Source organism: Aquarana catesbeiana, linkage group LG02 (genome assembly GCF_042186555.1).
Source record: "Aquarana catesbeiana isolate 2022-GZ linkage group LG02, ASM4218655v1, whole genome shotgun sequence".
Classification (NCBI taxonomy): domain Eukaryota; kingdom Metazoa; phylum Chordata; class Amphibia; order Anura; family Ranidae; genus Aquarana; species Aquarana catesbeiana.
Genome location: NC_133325.1, coordinates 641,231,700 through 641,253,196, shown reverse-complemented (window position 1 = coordinate 641,253,196; position 21,497 = coordinate 641,231,700). Strand labels below are relative to the sequence as shown.

Genomic DNA, 21,497 nt, shown 5'->3' with positions numbered 1-21,497 from the left:
GCCCTGATGCTATAATAAAATAAATAACCAACTAATACAGTGATCACTGGTGACAGGGGGTGAAATGGTTAACTGGAGGGTGATCAAGGGGTTAAAAAATGTATTTGGTAATATATGGGGGTATCCTGAAGCTATAAAAGACTGACGGTGAAACTAACCAACTAACTGGCTAACCCGTGACACTAATACATCGATCAGAATATAGATCTATACACTAGATTAGTGACACTGGTGACAGGGGGTGAAAGGGTTAACTGGGGGCCGATCAAGGGGTTAAACCAGGGGTCTCAAGCTGGCGGCCCTTCAGCTGTTGCAAAACTACAAGTCCTATGAGGCATTGCAAGGCTGACAGTTACAAGCACAACTCCCTCAGGCAGAGGCATGATGGGACTTATAGTTTCGCAACAGCTGGAGGGCCACCAGTGAGAGTTTCCTGGGTTAAACCTTTATTAGAGGGGTCCCCTAGACCTAACAGGGCCTATAATAAATATCCCCAAAAAATAAATAAAAAAAACATTTTTTTTCCTCAGTTTAGGCCGCTACGTATTCTACATATTTTTGGTAAAAAAAATCGCAATAAGCGTTTATTGATTGGTTTGCGCAAAAGTTATAGCGGGATAGGGGGTAGTTTTATTGGGATAGTTTTATGGCATTTTTATTGATTTTTTTTGTTTTACTAGTAATGTCGGCGATCAGCGATTTTTATCGTGACTGCGACAATATGACACACTTTTGGGACCATTGGCATTAATACAGCGATCAATGCTATAAAATTGCATTGATTACTGTAAAAATGTCACTGACAGTGTAGGGGTTAACCACCAGGTGGTGCTGTAGGGGTTAAGTGTGTCCTATGTAGTGATTCTAACTGGGGGGGAGAGGCTGTGTGTGACACATCACCGCTCCCGATTACAGGGAGCGTGATCAGTGTCAGTGTCATTAGACAGGATGGGCAGATGCTTGTTTACATTAGTATCTGCCTGTTCTTCCTCACCGTGAGACAATCGCGGGTATGCCTGCGGACATCGGGTCCGCCGGGACCCGCGATCACGGTCACGCGCGCCCGTGAGCCGCTTCTTAAAGGGCAACATACAGGTACGGTAATCTGCCTGTATGTGCTCTTCTGCCGCAGTATATCGTGAGGCGGTCGGGAAGTGGTTAAAAAAGCTGAAACAGCTGCCCAGTATTGTATGTGCCAGTGGCTTTCGCTGCTGCCTCAGCCAATGAGAAGCGAGAGTCCCTAGAGAGCTAAGGCTCTTGTGCACATCTCTGGACCGAGATGGGGTTCAGGAAAGTATTAGGGGGGCTGGCGCGGCTGCTGCATCCAGAAGGTTTTTTACCTTCCTGCATAGAATGCAGGAAGGTAAAACCTTGAGCCTTTACAACCACTATAACGGAAAATTTATATCAAATACTTACCGTAATTTTCCTTTCCTGATAGGCTCCATGGCAGCATACGTGTGGGTAGGCTCCGCCTCCATAACTACCCAATAGGACCCCCTCTCCCATAAATCTTTGCTCTAGGCTGCTATCCATGTTCCGTAACTAGCCTACTCCAGACATTTTGGGAGGGACTCCTGCTGCCATGGAGCCTATCAGGAAAGGAAAATTACGGTAAGTATTTGATATAAATTTTCCGTTTTCCTGACAGGCTCCATGGCAGCATACAAGTGGGAAATAACTCGCCCAAAAATACACACGGGCGGGCAAAAATGTTTGAGCAAAGAAACCAAATTTATTTTACATCGTCAACCGACAATACTTGTAAATGAAAATTAATAGATGACAGAGCAGCAGGCTCAACACAATAATGAGAAACAAATGTGTTAATAGAAGACCAGGAAGCCGCTCTACAAATGATTTCAGGCGCGACATGCCGGGAAGCTGCCCACGAGGTCGAGATACTCCTGGTCGGATGAGCTGTCACTGCCTCTGGAGGAGCCAAGCCCTTTGCCTTGTATGCCCTCTGAATGGTCTGCACAATCCAAGAAGAAATTGATCTGACCGAAGCTCGCATTCCCTTGTTTTTACCATGGAGAAGAACGAAAAGGAATTCCGTTTGTCTGAATGGAGCCGTGACCTCCAGATATTGCTTTAGAGTGTGGCCTACGTCAAGTGGATGGACATCCTGATCATCCGATGTTCTGAAAGTAGGAAGTACAATCTCTTGATTTTCATGAAAAACTGAGGTCACTTTAGGGTTTGACCCAAGCATGGGAATCGACACTACCCTGTCTGGAAAGAAGGTTAGGAAAGGTTCTTCTGATCCTAGACTTCTAATCTCTGACACTCTTTTAGCCGATGTCACAGCTACTAAGAAGGTGGTCTTGAGCGTGAGACCTCTCATGGAAAGAGGTTTGTCAGGATCTGATCCTAGATTAGAGAGAAAATCCAAGACAATAGGAAGGTCCCATTTGGGAAACCTAGGTCTTCTTTGAGGTTTAAGCCTGATAGCTCCTTTAAAGAATTGACAGACTAATGTGTGATTAGCCCAAGATACTCCTGTGAAGGCCGAGATGGCTGAAACTTGAACTCTTAGTGAGCTGACTGCTAAGGATAGGTCCAGTCCTGATTGGAGAAAACTTAGAATATCCTGTACTGTTGGAGAATTACACGGATTTGACCGGGAAGACATATGATCAGAGAATTTAGACCATATCCGTTCGTATACTCTGTTCGTACTTCCCCTCCGGGCACTAAGAAGAGTTGGAATAGCTTCTTCCGGACAACCTAGAGATTCAAGCCTTTCCCTTTCAAGAACCACACCCTGAGGTGTAGGCAAGATGGGCATGGGTGTAACGTCGAGCCTTGCTACAGTAGATCCGGCCTGAGAGGAAGGGGAACTGGGTCTTGATAACTCAGGAGCGATAACAGAGGAAACCACGGCCTGTTGGGCCAGAAAGGAATCACTGCAATGATCTCCACCTTCTCTGTTCTGAGCCTCCGGAGGAATTGAAGAATCACCGGTACCGGAGGGAAGGCATAAGCCTTCTGAAACTTCCATTGATCTGAGAGAGCGTCTATCCCGTAAGCCTGAGGGTCTCTGAACCTCGAATAATATCTGGGCATTTTGTGATTGCATGGAGAAGCAAATAGATCGACTTCTGGAAGTACTCCCAGGGTCAGAAGCCACTCGAACACCTCTCTGTGGAGAGACCACTCGTTGTTGTCCATTTGCACTCTCGAGAGGAAGTCCGCCTGTACATTCTGAATCCCCGGAATGTAAACTGCCGAAATGTTGGACAAATACTTCTGAGCCCAGCTCATTATTGGCTCCACTTCCTGTAGCAGAGACCAGCTGCGAGTTCCACCTTGCTTCTTTATGTAAGCCACCGCGGTTGTATTGTCCAACCTTAGCATCACAGATGACCCTACTATTAGATGGCGAAATGACAGGAGTGCCTGAAAGGCAGCCCTCAGCTCCAGAATGTTGGATACAATCCCTCGAGCTGGGAAAATCCATTGGCCTTGCGCCACTTCTGAAAGGCAGTGAGCGCCCCAACCTCGATTGCTGGCATCCGAAGTTAACGTGACCCATGAGATGGGCATGATTGAATGGTGATTGCGCAGATTCTTCCCTTGAAGCCACCAAAGGAGAGACGTCCTCATGGATGACGTAAGGTGTATGCGCTGGACTTGGCTGGAAGAATCCCATTGTTGAAGGAACCCTTTCTGGAAGGGTCGTGTATGCCATTGGGCCCACTTCACCATAGGAATGGTAGCTGTCATTGTGCCAATTACTTTCAGGCATTGGAGAGCGGAGAGGTGAGACGACGCAAGGGCTGCATGTATTCTGTCTCGAATCACTCCAATCTTCTCCTCTGGAAGGAAGATGGTGCCTTCCAATGTGTTGAAGTGAGCCCCTAGAAACACCAGAGATTGTGTTGGCTCTAGATGGCTCTTCTCTAGATTCAGAAGCCACCTGAATTCCTGCAGTGTGGAGATGACTAAGCTCTTGTGCTCTAACAGTTGATCTTTGTTCTGAGCTAGGAGAAGTAGGTCGTCTAAATAGTGGTGTAGACAAACCCCCTTGATACGAAGCAGAGCCACAACAGACAACAGGACCTTTGAGAAGACCCGAGGTAACGTTGTTAGGCCGAAGGGTAGACATGTGAACTGCAGATGCTGATTGCCTACCGCAAAGCGGAGGAATTGTTGAAACTCTGTTGCCACTGGCACGTGAAAGTATGCATCTTTCAGATCGATTGAAATCATCCAATCTCCCAGATGTATTTATTGTTGGATCGTAACTAAAGACTCCATTTTGAACTTTTCTTTTCGGATAAAGGAATTGAGATGTGTTAAATCTATTACTGGCCTCCATGTACCGTTTTTCTTCTGTATCATGAACAGAGGAGAATACATGCCTTTGCCTTGTTCATTTTCTGGAACAGGGACGGCTGCGCCTTGATCCAATAAACAGCTCACGTAGGTTAATAGGACCTGCTTTTTCTCTTCTGAACCTGGAAGAGATATGGGAACAAATCTGAGTCTTGGGGTATTGTTGAAGACCCACTTGTGACCGGAGGAGACCGTCTTGATGGTCCAGTAATCTCGGATTGAGGCCGCCCAGACATGCCCAAAGTGGCGAAGACGAGCCCCCACCTGGCATGCCTGAGCGGGCCCAATCTCAAAAGGACTTTGTGGCATCCTGGTTGCCAGAGGAACCCCCTTTTGCGGGTTTCTTGAAAGAAGACTGCCTGGATTTCCAGGATCTTGAGAACTCCTGACCAGGTCTGTAGCTGCGCGCATCCCTAGCGCCATCAGAGTTTTGTCTTCTAGGAAAACTGCGTCTCTGATTTTGTAGGCGTCTGTCTTGAGGGAGGAAAACAGACTTCCCACCTGTGGCCCGGGTTATGGCACTATCGAGCTTATTGCCGAACAATGAAGAACCTTCAAACGGAATTCGGCACCAAGCTTGCTTGGAAGCTGGATCCGCCAACCACGGACGGAGCCATAAGGCACGACGAGCTGAAACAGCTGCCAACATAACCCGGGACATCAGGCGGATGACATCAGTAGATGCCTCCCCAAGAAAGGCTGATGCCAGCCTGATCTCTTGGATAGGAGAATCCTTAGCTGTTTCAGTAGAGATACCTCTTAAGAACTCATCCACATTATCAGACCAAGATTCCAAAGCTTTGGAGACTGCAGCTATTGCAAGTACTGGCTTACATGCCATTCCTGACGTCAGGTAGATCCTCTTTAAATCCGAATCAATTTGCCTTTCCAAAGGATCTTTAAAAGATACAGTGTCTTCCAAGGGAAGCGTTACATATCTTGCTAGTCTCATTAAAGCTGCATCCACTAATGGGGCTGATTCAAGGTGCTTTACTTCCTCTTCCTTAAAAGGATATAGTTTCAAGACCTTTGACTGCATGGAACTTTTCTTGTCCATTTTGCTCATTCCTCAGAAATGACCTCACCCAGCTCAGCGAGAAAAGGAAAATACTGTCGCTCCTTATTGAGCTGCTTGAAAAACTTCCTTTGTTTTGGGGGGGAAGTAACTGGATCTTCCCACTTCAGGGCCTCTTTAACTGCCTTCACCAAAGAAGGAACTAAAGCATACTCAAACCCCACACCAGGATCTTCCAGATCCGATTCGCTGTCTGAAACAGGAGCAGAAGGGTGACTTGGCTGGGAAGATTCCCATGTCTCATGCACAGAACCTTCACCCACTGGAGGGCATAACTGGTCTAGTGGGGAATCACGGGGCTGCTGGGCCTCTCTCTCCTGTAGAGATTCTTTCACAACCCGCCTCACCATAGATTCCAAACGCTGGTCTGCACCATCCCTCTCATCTGCAGCTTTAGAGAAGCAGTGATCACAGAGAGATTTGTCTGTTGGAACAGGCATCCTGCATCCCCAGCATGATTTTCCTGAACTCTCTCTAGCGTGAGATGAAGGGGGGTGAGAAGGATTTTTATTGCGCTGTTCAGATCTGGAAGGAGATTTATGATGGCTAGACCTGGAGGAAGATTGCCGGTGGTGTGATTTTGATGATCCACTTCCTTTATGGGAACTACGGTGTGGATCAGACCTAGTAGGGCTGTGAGGAAAGAAACACAGAGAAGATAGCGAAAGAAATCAACTGGTGTCCTAAAATTCTACTCTCAATCCTTGTACAGGCAGAAAAGCAAAACTGCAAACATACCTGCTACAAGCGGGCTGGCCACTAGGGGGCAGTGAGGAGTCCATAGTGTCAATACAATAGGAAGCTGCAGAGACAGATTCACAGATTCAGCTGACTGACAACAGACCTCCCTCCCCAGACAATAGAGATTGTCTTACCTTGAACCGCCAAGATAGTAGCCCCGGGAAGTCGCCGTATTCCCCACGATCATTCCCAGGGCTCTGAAAGCTTTCCATAGCTTCTAAAAGTGGCGCCCGCGACTTCAGACGCGAGACGCTCGCGCGCATGCGCGAACCAAGCCTCGACTTCGTATTGGGTCCGCGCATGCGCAGAGCGCACGCCGGTACCCGGAAGTCACAGAGAGAGCGGCTGCTGGAGCGCAGAGAGCGTCAGCGCCAATCTAGGACACCAGGAAGCAGAAAAAAACACACAGAGGTATGAAAACACATAAACGCTGCTGCCATATGTGAATGACTGTAAAAACTTACCCCTCCACCTATATACACACACACACCGAACTTGGCAGCAGATAATGGTCGCCTGAAACATTAGGCAAACAGACCGTGCGCACATAGATGAACCGATCCAATCTTCAGCGCTACTCTGCTATACACTCCATACCCTGCTTAACAGTCAGGGCCTATCGGAGGAATCTTTGGCACTCGGCATCATCGATCGTAGGGAGGTTTATCTTCAGGTAGGAGAACCAACACCTGGTCCTACGGAGGAGGACAAAAAAGGAACATGGATAGCAGCCTAGAGCAAAGATTTATGGGAGAGGGGGTCCTATTGGGTAGTTATGGAGGCGGAGCCTACCCACACGTATGCTGCCATGGAGCCTGTCAGGAAAATGTTTTTTGACATACTTAAACAATACAATTACATTTTTCTGCAAATAATAATCATTTTAAAATAATTGCTCTCTACCAACATTTTTTCAAAGTTTTCCATTTTCACAAATCTAGTCAGAGCCCTTAATCCTAAATTGTCAGTGACTAAGTGGTCCCCCACTTTTCCAACTCAACTTTTAAACATCTGGATGTATTCAGCACTATTTGGCTTTCTTTCAGGCTGCTTTCACACTGAAAGCGTCCGCCGTTAGTGGTAAAGCGCTGCCCGTTTTAGCAGCGCTTCACCGATGTTAAATCTGCGCTTTTGCGCCGATTTTCAGCCGCTAGCGGGGTACTTTTAACCCCAAAGAAGGTGTTAAAAACTCCTGTGTTGTGGCACTTCCGAAGTGCTTTTCAGGCTCTTCGGAAGCTCTGCCCATTCATTCAGTCCTGAAAGCTCCCCAAAGATGTTGCTTTCAGGACTTTTTTTCTAATGTCCCGCAAGTGCACTGCCCCAGTGTGAAACCATTGCAATGAATGGGAGGCATTTTTAGACGCTTTACAGGCACCTTTCCTAGCTCTAAAATGCTTGAAAACTGCCTCAGTGTGAAAGGGGTCTTATGGGAGAATGGACAGAAAACTGACAGTGTTGGTTGCTTTCTTTTGCATGCCTCTAGTCCAGTTCCCCAAAAGTCAATTACCCATTTGTACAAAATCTTTAAGTTAAAGCAAACATGAATAAAAATAATTAGCTGAACTTCTGGCCTACTTAGCAGATGCCTGAAGATGTCTGTAGTCCAGATTTGTTTTTCTTTCCAGTGTTTTGGAACCCCCAGATTCAAGGCTTCTTTGAGATGCAAACACCAATCTAGATTCCTTGACTTCACTCCATCATATTTCATTTTCGTAAAAAAAAATCTTTTTTGGAGTGCTCGTTCGATTGCCTAGTGGTTAGTGAGGTCAAATCAATGTTCATTTTCAACCATAGTGACAAGAAAATTCAAAGGAGCAGAATAGAAAATGTTTCTCGAACAAAAGGCCTTCTAGATGTGAATGTGGTTTTCCTTTAGGAAAGATCATACATATTGTAAAGAAACCTGTTTTAATACATCTGGAATTCCATTCAAACAGCAGGTCCAGATGAAATTTTAAGGGCTTTCGATCAAAATGAGTTGACTAACTGATGGCAAGAAAGGATGTTCTGACTAATGATTTTTCAGATTTTCCATGCAAGTGTTCAAATGAAAGTTTAACTATATGTGTATGGGCTGACTCAATATTTACCTGCTAGGACAGGGACTTATGGTATTCTGAATAATTAAATTCCCTTATTTTTTTTGGGGGGGGGTCATTTCAAGTAGAACTAAAGGCAAATTTTTTTTTTCATTTGAAAAGAGTAATAGCTGGCGCTAATGATCGCCACTATCTTCCGGGTCTTGTTCGGACCAATTGCACCACTGAATATTGCCCACAGTGGGTTGCTCGCTCTGCCCCACTGCCAATCACAGAACACCCTGTTCTTTTTCAGTGAATACAAGACCATCTCTGATTGGACAAGATGCTTTGCCTTTGCTTCTTCTGTTCCCTTTTGCAACCATGTTAAATGTAGCTACTTATACTGTTTGCATTAACAAATCCATCAAGGGTCCTTTTACACCATGCTGGACATAAAAATGCACTGCAAAACACAAAAAATGCAATAATGACCACTTACATGTACAGTATTTTATTGGCATGCATCTTAATGTTCATCCATTTATGAGCATTTTTCAGTCCTGTTGCCCCAAAAGCTAAGATATTCTGCAAGATCCCTGGACCTATTATTTACTGCTAGGTGAGCATGGTCATGTGCAGCCAGTGTACATTGCAGATTGGCACATGATGGGGTTTGTCCGACATCATGGGACCACATTGTTTTGGTACATTGTGAAGTTAAAAAAGAGCATAGCTAATAAAATATTTTGTCAAGGTATGTGAGTTTTTCCAATGTCCTTATTTTCTTTTTTACCCCTGCAGATGCATTGTGTTGCATTTATATGCGTTAATGTGCTTTGTGTTACATTAAAGTAACTGTAAATGTTTTTAAGTTTATACTTACCTCCTCTGTGCAGTGGCCCCAAACCTCCTCTTCTCGGGTCCCCTGCTGGAGCTTCTGGCTGCTGTCCAGCAAGTGCCCCCCTAGTGAGTGCCCCCCATCTATAGACACAGACAGTGGGACTGATTGACAGCAAAGCCTGTGAGACCAGGAAGTGAAGGGAGAGAAAAGCTGCAGTCGGCACTGGATCGAATGAGGGCTCAGGAAAGTAAAAGTAAGGGGAAATACTAATGCCTAAACATTTGTTACCTTAATGCAAGGAATGCATTAAAGGGGTTGTAAACCTACGTGTTTTTTCACCTTAATGCATCCTATGCATTAAGGTGAAAAAACATCTGGCAGTGACCGCCCCCCCCCTTTTTACTTACCTTAGCCTTAGAACTTGACCCAAGGGGACATGCTGCCTCTCTGCCCTGGGTCCTCGGCTCTTGATTGGATAGATTGATAGCAGCGCAGCCATTGGCTCCCGCTGCTGTCAATCAAATCGAATGATGCGGGCGCCGGGGGGTGGAGCCGAGTCCTGCATTCGGCCTCTATGGACGCCGAATGCTGGACTCGAGAGCACGCCTGCAAGGTAGCCCCCGGGAGAGTGCTTCTTCCAGGGGGTTATCTGATGTGGGGAGGAGCCGTGACAGCTGCCGAGGGACCCCAGAAGAGGATGTTCAGGGCCACTCTGTGCAAAACGAGCTGCACAGTGGAGGTAAGTATGATATGTTTGTTATTTAAAAAAAAAAAAAAGAATCGAACCTTTAGTGTCACTTTAATTTAAAAAATGTTTAGGCTTTAAACCACTTTAAAATGGATACTTGTTGAATTTTAAGGCAATGTACTGCACCTTGTACACAACATTATAGTTCGACCGAGGCACTTAGAAAACCATTGTTTTCTATGTGCCCTTGTAGTGACTTGCATTTATCCAGTGCAGAAAAATGCAGGTCACTGGACATGGTGTAAACAAGCCATGTATTAATGGTTAAAGAGATTAATTCATGTGTGTTTCTATATCTGTTTGAAGTTCAGCTTTAAGGTGGAGCTAAAATTCTCCAGAACTCCAGGCACATTTTGTTCAAATAAAAAAAAAAAAAAGCATAATAATATTATTCTTGATATCACTAGAAAAAAAAAGCCTTTGAAAATTTGTTTGCAATAACTCCATCAGTATCACCAGCAAAGCAGCTTCATTATTATCCCATTAAAGATGAAGAGAATGTGCGCTGCATTTGGAGATTTCATAATTTGCCATGTCACGAATGTTACTTCTCCATTAATAACGCTAGTTTACAGACCGTCCGCTTCTGGCTCATCCTTTGCTTCCGAGCATGCGTGTTTGGACTTTGGTCCAACGGACTTGTGTACACACACTTGGAAAATCCGACAATACACATTTGTCCACGGAAAATTTGAAAACCTGATATCCAACATTTGTCAGTGCGAAGTCCAACAACAATTGTCCGATGGAGCATACACATGGTCGGATTTACCACGAACAGCCTGTCATCGAACATTTCCCGTTGTAAAGTCCAATCGTGTGTACGAGGCTTTAGAGTGTCTGGCATCAAGACAAATAGTGATTTTGAAAGGCAGACCAGTGATCAGGCATGAGAGGTAACTCTTGAATGCACAACTGATATTTAAAAAAGTGTGTCTGGAGTTGTGCTTTAAAGCATTTTTGTGAATTGCCCCTTATGTCTGTAGGCACCTCCTGATCTACAGTATTTAGTGTTTCAGACTAGCATCCAATCAACCCACAGCTGAGATACGGCTGGTCCCAATGGTATCTGTAATCCACACAAGCTTGCATGTACGCATGGCGTTCTGATTAAACATAATTTGGAGGTCAGTTTCCTAATTTGTGACTAGTTACATTTTTGTGGCTCTCTGTGTGTTGGTTTAACCAACACAATTGATGCATGCACCCTATGTTTGGATAGTTGACATTAGCCCTTTAAAACATGAATTGTGGTAGGCTCAATCCAGGTTTCCTAAGAAATGTTTTTACTTTATATTTAACGGGGGCTTTGTGGAACAAAGGAAATATGTATGAACACTGACAAACAGTGACAAAAGAATCCCAAGTAATCTCTGTCAAAGCTGAGGCTTCAAGGGATGTGGAGACCATATGTCATTCTGAGCTAATGAGAATTGAAAACAACGGTACTTTGTTACTACGCAGAAACAATAGCAAATGGGATGTTAGATGTTTGCGGTTTCTGCTTACAATGAACAATGGTTTTTCAAAGAATGAAACTTTTAGCTGTTGTAGCTCATTGATGGGGCTTCCTCAGTTGTGCCTTTAGGGGGCAGGATACCGTCTTATTTTTGAGGCTCGTGCACATTTTATTGCATTTCAAAACATTCTTTATTCCACTTAATATAAACATAAGAAATACTGCTACTAACCTTTTTTATTTCCAACAGATTGATTGTAAGTAAAGATCAGGGGAAATAGTTTGTGTATTTTATGGTATTTTGGTACTACAGGTTAAAGTGACACTAAACTCTGGTTTAAAAAGAAATCCACTGAAGTACTCTATGGGGTGATTGATTTACTAAAACTGGAGAGTGCAAAATCTGGTGCAGCTGTGCATAGAAACCAATCCGTTACCATTTTTTTTTTTTTTTTGTGAAAGCTTAAAGTGTTACTAAACCCAGAACAGTAAAATCAGTCTGTATATGCAGTAAAGCAGCGGTCCCCAACCTTTTTGGCACCAGGGCACCAAGAAAATTGTGCCAAGGACCCGGGGGGAGGGGGGTTTCACGCGGGGGGTAAACGATATTTTGCGGGCAATGGCTGGTGTTAGCTCTTCAGTCATCACGGCACTGTGCTTGATATGGTGTCAGGGTGATTGAAGCGCATTATTTTTATTATTACATTGTAGTGATAAATGAAATAGTCACCATAATGCAGAATCAGTGGGAGCCCTGAGCGTGTCACTTGCCACTTCACCTTCCACCAGATGCAGAATGTCACTTGTCACACTGCCTGCCACATTGCCTGTCACCAAATGTGGAATGTCACTTGCCACGCTGCCTGCCATCACTGCATTGGTGGCAGCACTGGTCCTTTTAGCACAGAGGCAGGCCTCTGTGCTGTGGTGGGTTCCGAATGCGCCTTCGCCTCACCCTATTCAGAATACCAGCAGCGGTTCTGGCTGTAGAATGGAGAGGAATATGGAGGTTGTCATTGCTCATTCTGAAAATGCCAGGTGCCTGGATGCCATGCTGGTCTGAACCCCCCTATGTATATCTGAAGCTGTGCCGTCACTGGCTACACGCTGTTCCCAGGCACGGAGGATCAAACCCCAGGGACAGCCAGGCACTCAGCATTTTCAGGGTGATCACTGACAGACATCCAGCAAGCACTGTGAGTGGGGCGCCCCTTGTGGTATGTCAGGCAGACAGCTGAGGGGGTGAACTACAAGTCCCAGCACACCCCACCTGTACTCCCAAACACAGCTCACCTGTCACTGATGACATCACATCTCTGTGGGATTGCCCCTCTGGATGTAGCAGGGTGTCTCCCTCCTCATGCTGCAGCCGGTCTCACCCTGTAGAGGGAGGATCCGGGACTCCTTCGACCTTCACTCTCTGGCTCCGCCCTTGGCCCTTAGTGATTAGCTGCCGGAGGAGGAGAGTTGGCACCGCTGAACAAGGAGAGCTCTATGCTCAGTTTTCTCACAGCTAGAAGCCACAGGAGAGCGGTGATGTGGGGCAGGCAGCGAGAGATGATGTAATCTCTCTGCTCCCCGCCGCACCTCCGACACTGAGGCTGACAGAACACCAGCTGTGAGGGCAGAAGAGCGGTGATGTGGGGGCGGAGAGAGATGATGTCATCTCTGCTTGTCTGCTTCTTCCATCCACCCAGCTCTCTCATGCCAGCCACCTGGCTCTTTCATGCCTCCCGCCCGCCCGCACAGGTGTCTCATGCCGGCCGCCTGCACCTGCGGCCCGGCTGTAGGTTGATGACCCCTGCAGTAAAGCATGCTTGTTATACTCACTGTGGAACGTAAGGGGTTAATCCTCTGCATTGTGAAAAAGGCTGTTTTATCCTGTCTTCTCTGATCATCCCCTTCTTTTACTATACCCAATCTGCTGATAATACAGAGCCCTAGGAGGCACTCTGCACATGCTCAGTTTGATGTGTATTGCTACAGCGTTTTTTGGGGGGGAGGGTGCATGTGATCAGTACAGGGCCAATCAGCGCTGTGCAAACAGAAAGTCAGGGGTCATGCAGCCTCATAGGACAATCAGGAGAGAATGAAAACTCCTCATACAAGCTTTACCCAGACACTGATAGAAGTCATAAGACTGCTATATACTACTGATGAGAAAAGGTATTTAGCAGTTTATATTTACTAAAACTATTGCATTTCTATGTTCTGTGTACTGTGGGAGACCAGATATAGTGAATGGCAGGGTCCTGGGTTTAGTAACACTTTAATTGAACAGGTTGAAGTTAGAAGCTGATTGGCTACCATGCATAGCTGCACCAGATTCTGCCTGCTCCAGTTTTAATAAATCAACCCCTATGTATTCTTAAATAAAAAAAAGAACCTTCTGCTTGTTCTAAACAAATGGAAGTGAACGGGAAAAAGAGGGGTTCAGGAGCTCATGGAGGATGTTACAGTTGAATGCAGGCTGCTTGAGGTTGCAGGATGTACTTTTCATTACCCTTCATCCATCCTGGGAGCTCCAAAACCTTGAGCAATTTATTTTGCTAATACTGTCTTACTGTATGGGCCCAACCCCTCCTGTCACCTAGTAGTCAGCACCTATCTAAAGCTGGCCATAGATGGTTCAAATCTTGGCTGGTTCAGCAGTGACCGGCCAAGATTCTAACCATCTATGGTCATGCTGATTTACCCATGTCGATCCATCGATTGGCTTGGGTACAACCAACATGTCAGATTTTTACATGCAGTTATTGGCAGTGGCTATATCCTCTAGCAATAATCTCTGTGTTCTCCTGTCAGGGAGGGCTCCCCATGTTCATCCAATCCCCCTCCGGGAGAACACAGTAGCACCGCTGGAGGGATTCTCCCGTCAACACTGTCTGTGTTGATGGGGGAATCGAACAATTTTCTTCCCTGCAACTCGTGGTTGCAGGAAAGAAAATCAAATCATCTATGGCCTGCCTTAGTTGTTAACCAATAGTGAGGTACAGAAGGGGAGGGACAAATCATGACTGCCTGCAATTCATAATGCCAGTTTGTAAGCGAAACTGTACAATGGTCATGCTTTAAACATCCATTACTAAAAACATCAAAGTGCAGCAATATTCTCTATATTGGATGTGTTTTTTATATCTTGAACACAGTCATAACCTTATAAGTTTCCTAATTGATGGGACAGCTTAATGAAATTGAACATCAGTTCAGCTGGCAAATATATGGATAGGTAAATTGACTAATGGTAATTATCCACGCTTCGATAAATGATTCAATGATTTATTTTTCAGTTGATCTCTTCCGATAGGAATGATTGATCCATAGTTAACAAACCATTCATTTGATATGCCTTACAAGAGTAAGTGGATATTGATCGATAGCTAATATTGAATCACAATTTACAAACATAAGTTTTCAAATTGTATATTTGCTTCTAACATGTAACCTGATTAAACGAAATACGATTATATTCATGAACAAAGTATCTCAGTGCTGCTGATTGATGCAAAACAGTTGATTCTGCCTTGGTGAATTTAATCTGATCAAAATTGTGTCTAAATCAATTGGAAAAGAAGTTATGGTTATGTCATTGTTTATAGATTTGATGGTTTTGATCGAATTCTGCATTGATTAGATAAATAAAGTCGAAGCATGTATGGCCACCGAAAAATGGTACAGAAAAAAAAGAAAAAAACCTTTAACTTCAGTTTCAAGAAACAATATCAAGTATTAAGGCAGTGTTTGGCCCAATTTAGGTCTTTTGCAGCCAAAACGCTGCTTTATACTTTGGAAAGAAAATCTCTTGAACTCATTCTGGGATCATGCTTTTATTCATTCTTTACTAAGATAACATTAGGCCTAATGCACACGGGTACCTGGGGCTGTAGAACATAAAATTCAGGCTTATTTCTCTGCCCAAGAGCCACAGGCCCATAGAAATCAATGGATGTGTAAGGCTGTATGCGGATATATGCCGGTACTTGCATAAATATGTTCATATGAACAGATGTACATAGGAGTATTTGACATCTTGTTTAGTAGTATCATTGAAAAAAGTGCAGTTTCCTTTTCTCATTAACTCCTTGAACTGAAATTGCTGATAAAATATGCGGTTTTACTTAAAGCGGAACTTCAGTCATTTTTTTCTACTTTCCATCTATTAAATCTTCTGCCCTTGCTGTTTTGACTTTGGATAGTAAAACCTTTTTTTATACAGCTCACTTTCTGTGTCTTGTCTGGTCATTAGCCTAGGCTCATGACATCATGCACAGTTCTCTCTCTCACTCTTGTGAGAGTTTGTCAGGAAGGGAGGGGGGATGAGTCATAAGGGGGCCAATGACAGCTGCAGAGCTGGGGGTGTGCCTCTGTGTAAATCCAGGAAGTGAACAGACAGCAGCTTCAGCTGCCCACAGTTAAAATGGCTGCAGCCAGACTTGGTGGAGGGAGATTTCTGCAGCATATTTGGCAAGTACAGAATCACAGTATACATAAAATAATGTGCAAAGTGGTTGGAGGGAAGCTTCAGAATTGCAAAGATGTTTTTATTACAAATTATGTGAGGAGACTGCTGTTCCTGTTTAACTAGGCTTCTGATGCCAAAACCATATTAAGTGTGCCGATTTTGTTAAGACATTTAAAGGTGAATTTCATGTATTTTTAGTTACGTTGGGCCAGCTTGGACCAATGTAACTATGCATATAACATACCTGGCCTATCCCCCTGAAAACTGGAAATCACTGTAGTAGATACACTTCTATAGGAATCTCCACTAGCTTCCATGGTCCATGCCAAGCTGTCCTGCTGCTTAGTGATCACAGGGCGTCATTCGCTAGGCATGGGAGCCATTCAGAGGACTCTTTGCATTCTTCAATGAAAGCAAAGTGTTCTCTGATTGTCCGAGGTAGAGGGGGCTGTGGTGAATTCACGATCTCCATCTCTTTCAATCAAAAAACACTTTGCATTCATTGAGAAAATGCAGTGTTCTCTATATGATGCCCGTATCAAGCGAGTGACGTCCTGTGTTCAGTAAGCAGCAGGGCAGCCACTCGGCACAGGACCCAGAAGCTAGTGGAGATCACTGTAGTAGCAGTGCCTACCAGAATGATTTCCAGCTTCCACTGGGATTGACAAAGTGGGGTATATGCATAGTTCCATTGTTAGTTGCATAGTTCCATTGTTAGTTACATAGTTCCATTGATCCAAGCTGGATCAATGGAACTATGTAAAACTATCCATACCTGGAATTCATTTTTAAATATATTTCTATCACATACCCGACACACAACAGCTTAACTGCTTTATAGATCCCCCTGTCAGCCATTTCATCTCCATACTAATGCGAATGGGTGGATCTTTTTTTTTTTTTACAAGATCTTCCATGCATTGAAGATGGAGCTGATATCACATGAGTAAAAAGGAGGCCTTGGACACTTCTTAGCTGGCTTCTTCCCACATTGTTTGACCCATAAATGAATTTTCAGCACAAGGAATTAGCCAAGGGGATAGAATAAAGTAACAGCCATTAGCTTTATTATATAAATATATAATTGATTTTTTGAGCATATGTTTGTGCAGTTTTTCTGCTGCACTTGGCATATGCTATTTATTTCAATAGTCCACTTAAATTAGTCGGGGATATTCTTCATGCTCATTAGGGAATGTTGTGCCAATAGTTATCTCACATCAGCGTAATATGTTCATACACCCAAACATCAAGGACTGAATAACAAAGTGGAATCATTTTGTCTGTATAAGTATTTTTTTTTTTGTAGTATTACTCATGCAGCTGCTAAGCTGTTAATAACTAGGTTTGCCTGTTTGTAAATGCATATGTACGTAACTATGTGACTTCTGAACTATCACGTTTCCCTTTTTTTAGATATTAAACCTGAAAACCTCCTAATTAGCTACAATGATGTCTTAAAGCTCTGTGATTTTGGTAAGTTATTTTGGTAAGAAAAATTATCATTTTTCATATTTTGCTGCAAGCCGAAAACTCTTTAATGCTTGCAATAAATAATTCGCCAATTCTGTTTTATCTCAGTAGATTAGTTTGTATGCCAGAATTCAACACGTTGAAAGGACCACTAAAAGATGAGGCTTTTTTTTTAAAAGAAGAAAACGATACATAATAAGTAGAACTACACTTTTTGATTACTGTAAAAATGTACCATTGGGCACTTGTAAGTTAGTGCCTAGGGCAGCAGTAAGGGTACCCCAGAGCTATAAACATGGCATACTTAATCCAACCATCCCCAAGCACCACAGGGTCCTTAATGGATTAGATCACCTTTACAAAAAAAAACTGCCTGTGCAGATAAGGGGTGTCTATAGATTAAAACAAACTTGCAGCTCTGACTTAAGTTGAATAATTTCCCTGCTATAGGTGTAGGCCATTTACATGGCCACCTGAAGCCTGACTGGAATACAGGAAGTGTCTAGGGTGTAGCTAATAGAGGCCTAGCTGTTGCTGCTCATCTTTACCATCACAGGAGTGAGCTCTTTCTCTGCTTCATGTCCCTTGTCATGCTTTCTCTCCCCTGATGCATCAGCTCTGAGCTCAGTGTTTGCTCAGTCCTGTGATGGTGAAAGTGAGCAATAACAACTAGGCCTCTCTTAGCTATGTCCTGGGACCATTCCAGTCAGGTTTCAGGAGGTACATAAATGGCCCACACCTATAGCAAGGGCATTATTCAACTTTAGTCAAAACTGCAGTTTGTATTTATCTACAGACGCCCCTTATCTGCATAGGCAGTTTTTTAGTAAAGATGAACCAACCCTTTAAACAGGTTTGTCTTGCCTGAATATTTGCATTCAGGTGAAAGTAGAAGGAATGGGGCAGAGATGATCAGTGTTAGCAAACACTGCAAGCATCCAGCCTATGGGGTAGCAGTGGTGACCCCATAGCTGCTTCCCATACTCTTCCCTAAGAGTTAGCTTGCTGTATAATCTACCAATGTGTTTACTTTGCTTTGCCTGGTCTTCTCTGAATACTTGTAGCTACAAATCCAGCACCATAGTTATCGGAGAAGGGGCTGGAGGGACTACTTTGTAGCTTGAAACTTAAATAGTGCATTGTGCACCAATTACCTTACTCCTGAGGCTTGATTTCAAAAACCTAAGCCATCTGCAGTGTATATGACCAAAGTCACAGTTTCCTTTATGAGTAAAGGGAATATCCTGCCCTGGAGATCATTTTTCCTGCTCCTTGTTTTCTTGGGCACTAGTCCCCTCACGCCCCTGTGAGTTCTCCTTTCACTGGGGCCTATGAGAGTGGTCCCAGGTGCTGGAAGTGTTGCCTTCTTCCATAGGAAGTGTCCACATAGTGTACACCCGTATAAGTGTACACCCGGAAGTGTACACCCAAATAAGGTCCAGAGGAAGTAAATAGAAGAAGAGAGAGTGATCATCCTGTGACTATGGCTTCAGGTAAGTAAAATGAGCATTTGTGTAGGTTTTTTTTCCATACCCGCTTGCGTGAGGTGGGAATAAGACTTGGTAATATACTGAAGTTGGGTTTTAAGTATTGCTACTTTCTCTGGTTTGAATGGTGGACTGCACTGTCTGTATGATGGGAATTAGATTTCTCTTAATACAGACTGTTATTTTATTTTTTTATAATAATTATCATGTCATAGCTAGTAGAAATATGAGTGGAACTGATGCAAACTGACCTTATATTTTCATAAGGGGCAGCATTGCCTCTAAATACAACCCTGGAAATTATACAGCCAAAGCTCATTAAATGCTCATCTCAATCTTTTCAATGACTATCTTAAACATCCATGCAATTACATGGTTATATGCAAAGTACTTCCATGCTTACAACCACACAAAGGTTTGCAGAATAGTCATTACATTAGCAAGATTACACAAGTTAACCTGTACTTTGACCTAGGCAAAAAAACAAAGGGCCGGTTCACACCAGGAATTGCAGAGGAATGTGCTGTGCGTTCCTGTGCGATTCACATGCAGTTCTGTGCAGTGGGATTTCAGCCCATTCATTTTGAATGAGCTGAAATGGCACCGCACTGCAACTAAAGTAGTGCAGGCACTACTTTTGGAAACTCACTGCAGCCACATCACATCGTATCACATGCGGGCATACACAATGCGTATGCAACCTGTGTTTGTGTTGTCTTTAACTTAAAGAGGAGTTCCGCCTAGGGTTAAAAAAAAATCAAAAGTTAGCAGCTACAAATACTGTAGCTGCTTTATTTTAATATATGGACAATTACCTGTCCAGGGAGCCCGCAATGTCGGCACCCAGCCACTTTTCGGATCGGCCATCTCCACCAAGGGATACCGGCAGTGAAGCCTTTTGGCTTCACAGCCGGTTCCCTACTGCGCATGCATCTAATTGGCCTGGCGGCAGAGGAAGGTAGAGGGGGGCCAAACTTCAGAGGGCCGGCACTGTGGTGCCGTCTCCTGGAAGTGAGGACAGGGACCTGTCAAAAACAGGCCCCCCTCCCACCTTCTCCCTGAAAGGTGGCAAATGTGAGGGGGGGAGCAAATAAGCGGAGAATCCACTTTTGGGTGGAACTCCTCTTTAATATAGACAGAATGCAGTGCGTTTTGAACACGATATGGGAAATGCACACAGAATGTGGCTTTCCTGCACCACATTGTGTTGTGAATAGAGCACTGTAAGCAGCCGTTGCTCACCTTCCCTGCACACTTGCACCATTGCAATATTCCACCAGAGCTCTTAGAACTTACCTGCTGCTTATGGGTATGGAAGAACATGTAACACAACCTCTGCATTACCACAGTGCAATGCTGGGTTACTGAGCAGGTGTATTGGATGTTGTTACATTGGAGCCAGGGGAGCATGACTAGCCTTTTGTAAGTTATGATTTTTCTCAGCGTGGTTGACGTGAGTAAAAGTTGTTTAATGTGCCTTCTGCAAAGCAGACCTGTTACTTTGCCTAGCAGGAGCAAACTATTGGTTCATTTTATGGATGGATTTTAGATTTTTATAGATGGTATTAATGAAAAAGAAAACCACGCTCACTGATCCTCTAGTCACATGTTAAGAAAATGATACACCTGACTGTTGATGGTATATTTGCATTTTACTATAACTGTGTACACAATCAGCCCAGAATTCAGATGGCAAAAACATTTCAGTTTATTGGAAAGTCAGTAAAGTGATCCAGCAAGTGGGAATCAGCCAACATTTAACTGCAGTTTGTGGTTTCCAGCCACTGTAATTATTTCTGCTTAGGGTTCCCCTATTCCAAGTAGCAGAATTTTGATTTTCTTTATAATGTGTTGTGAATAAGTTGTCTACTTATGCAAACTTCGCTCGTCATGTATTCCAACTTCCACGTGTAATATGTCAGAGCATACACAGAAACACACACGGTGTTGGGGCAGACACACACAAAACAAAGACAATCAGGGAAGACACCACATTGTCAGAAGAGGCATATGGTATATACACACAGTGTCGGGGTACACACAAACACACAGTGTTAGGCACACACACAGTGTCAGTACAAACACACACATACATTATAAGGGCAGACACACACACAGTGTCAGGGCAGGCACGCACACATACACATAATTATATAACAAAGAAAATACATACAACTCAGCTCAGACAGAAAACAGACAAACTACTCACACATCAAACAGGCATGTACATTCAGAGCACACAAATACTTTGTAATGCACTAAGGATTGTTTAACCACTTGCCTACCCGGCACTTTTACCCCCTTCCTGCCCTGGCCAATTTTCAACGCTGTCACATTTTGAATGACAATTGCCCGGTCATGCAACACTGTACCCAAAGACATTTTTATATTTTTTTCCCCCACAATAGAGCTTTCTTTTGGTGGTATTTAATCACCACTGGGTTTTTATTTTTTGCTAAACAAAAGAAAAAAAAAGACTGAAAATTTTGAAAAAAAATACATTTTTTATAGTTTGTTTTAAAACTTTGCAAACAGGTAATTTTTCTCCTTCACTGATGTGCGCTGATGAGGCTTCACTGATGGGCACTGATGAGGCGGCACTGATGAGAAGGCACTGATGAGCTGGCACTGATGGGCACTGATAGGTATCACTGATGGGCTCTGATGATAGGCAGCACTGAAGGGCACTGGTAGGCGACACTGATAAGCACTGGTAGGTGGCACTGATGAGGAGGCACTGCTTGGCAGCACTGGTGGGGACTGATTGGCAACACTGGTGGGCACTGATTGGCAGCACTGATGGGCACTTTAGGGACTGCACTGATAATCAGGATGTCCCTTTAACACAA

The 21,497-nt window shown here is 44.0% G+C and overlaps 1 protein-coding gene across 7 annotated transcripts in view; it reads left to right on the top strand.

Annotated features, from left to right (window-relative positions):
• CDKL5 (cyclin dependent kinase like 5) overlaps positions 1–21,497 on the top strand; it is a 571,173-nt gene that overhangs the window by 405,084 nt on the left and 144,592 nt on the right. For all 7 annotated transcript variants that reach the window (XM_073616451.1, XM_073616450.1, XM_073616452.1 and 4 more), the window contains one exon: positions 17,105–17,164. In XM_073616451.1, coding sequence (XP_073472552.1) covers positions 17,105–17,164 — 60 coding nt within the window. The remainder of the gene's footprint in view (positions 1–17,104; positions 17,165–21,497) is intronic.